General features: G+C 74.4%; 1 protein-coding gene across 1 annotated transcript; it reads right to left on the bottom strand.

The window, feature by feature from the left end:
• Positions 1–7: 7 nt before the first annotated feature.
• On the bottom strand, positions 8–1595 carry INPP1 (inositol polyphosphate-1-phosphatase). The gene is made up of 5 exons (XM_035313260.1): positions 1309–1595; positions 1174–1234; positions 884–1084; positions 629–803; positions 8–519 (listed from the first exon to the last, which is right to left on the bottom strand). The coding sequence occupies exons 1-5, from the start codon at positions 1510–1512 to the stop codon at positions 24–26; spliced, it is 1137 nt and encodes a 378-aa protein (XP_035169151.1). The 5' UTR covers positions 1513–1595; the 3' UTR covers positions 8–23.
• Between the last annotated feature and the right edge of the window lie 6 nt (positions 1596–1601).

Below are 1601 nucleotides of genomic sequence, written 5' to 3'. Positions count from 1 at the left end.
CCCCCCCCCCCGCACCCACGGGCTCACAGCCCGGGCACAGCCACCAGCGCGTCCAGCACGGCCTCCAGGTGCTGGGGGTGCACGTAGGCCACCAGCCCCCCCCGGTTCGCCCAGCGCTCGGCCCCCGCCGCCCCCTCCGCAGGGCGGTTGTAGAGCAGCTCAGGGGGGGGACCGGTTTCACCCACCCGCCGTGCCCGCAAGGCCCCCGCCAGGGCCACCGTGCCCCCGCCCAGGGCCCGCAGGATGGCGTGGGGGGCGCAGGCGTCCCAGGCAAAGGTGCTGCCCTCGGAGAGGACGTAGGCGTCCGCCAGCCCCAGGATGACGCACAGCATCTTGTAGCCAGCGCCGGCGGCGAAGTGCAGGTGGCCGCCGCAGAGGGGGTCCAGGGCCGCCCGCACCCCCGGCCCCTCGGCCCGGCTCAGCACCACGCGTGGCGGGCGGCGCGGAGGCGGCGGGGGGCTCAGCGAACACAGACGGGTGTCCTGGTACGCGACGCCCCAGTGGTACCGGCCCTGCCACCTGCGGGGACGGGGACACGGGGTGAGCCCCAGCACCGCGTCCAGCAGCGTGGCTCCGTCTGCGGCAGGGGTGGGGGTCCGCGGTGGCCCCCCCCCCCGTGGGCCGGTACCTGTGGGTGAGGGGGTCGTGGTGGAAAAAGGGCTCGTTGATGACGCCCAGCACGGGACAGCCGGAGCAGCGGTCATAGGCCCCGATGAGCACCAGCGCCGAGCACAGCCCCGCGGGGGAGATGCCGTCGACGGGGGCCACGTCCTCGCGCCCACCGATGTACTCGTTGGTGGAGTCTGCGGGTGCAGTCACGGCGGTCAGGGCTCAGCCATGGCTCTAGGTGGGGGTCCCCAGCCCGCCCCCGTGCCCCGCTCACCGATGGGGTCTATCCAGATGGCCAGGTCCCCGGGAGGGATGCTCAGGGCCAGCCCATCCAGCGCCGCGTCCCCCAGCACCACATCCCGGTGCGCGGCGGCTGCCAGCAGCTCGGCTGCCGCCTGCTCGGGGGCCAGCACGGAGCCCAGCAGCGCCGCGGTCTCCCCGACCGTGCCGCACACCTGCACCGCCACCGTCTCCCCTGCCGGCACCGCGGCGTCACCGAGGGCTGACCCCGGGGTGGCGGCGGTGATGGTGGGGAGGTCCCGTGCCCGCTGCCCCCCAACTCACCCTGGGCATTGGTGAACTCGTTGGACTCCTCGCCGCCAATGTGGCCCTGGAGCTCGGGGAACTGCGGGCAGATCGGGGTCAGCGCGACCCCTCCGGTGCGGGGAACCCCCCTCGTCCCCCCGTCGCAACCCCTACCTCCGTGCCCAGGTCGTGCTTGATGACCTCCTGGATGAGCACGTCCGCCAGCGTCTTGAAGTCCTGCAGGAACCGCCGGTTCTTGTCGGCGCCCGTCTTCTCGGCCACCAGGAGCTGGAAGAGGGGCTCCTCGTGCCGGCACAGCCGGGCGATGTCGGCCGCCTTCTCTGAGGCACTCACCAGGGCCTTCAGCAGCCCCGCCATGCCTGGGGACGCAGAGCTCAGCGGGCACCCGCCACGGTCCCGCTCCGTCCCCTGCGTGCCCCCGCGGCACGGCCCCACGCATCCCCAGC

This window comes from Oxyura jamaicensis (assembly GCF_011077185.1).
Source record: "Oxyura jamaicensis isolate SHBP4307 breed ruddy duck chromosome 33 unlocalized genomic scaffold, BPBGC_Ojam_1.0 oxy33_random_OJ68668, whole genome shotgun sequence".
NCBI lineage: Eukaryota > Metazoa > Chordata > Aves > Anseriformes > Anatidae > Oxyura > Oxyura jamaicensis.
This window is presented reverse-complemented; position numbering and strand designations above follow the sequence as displayed.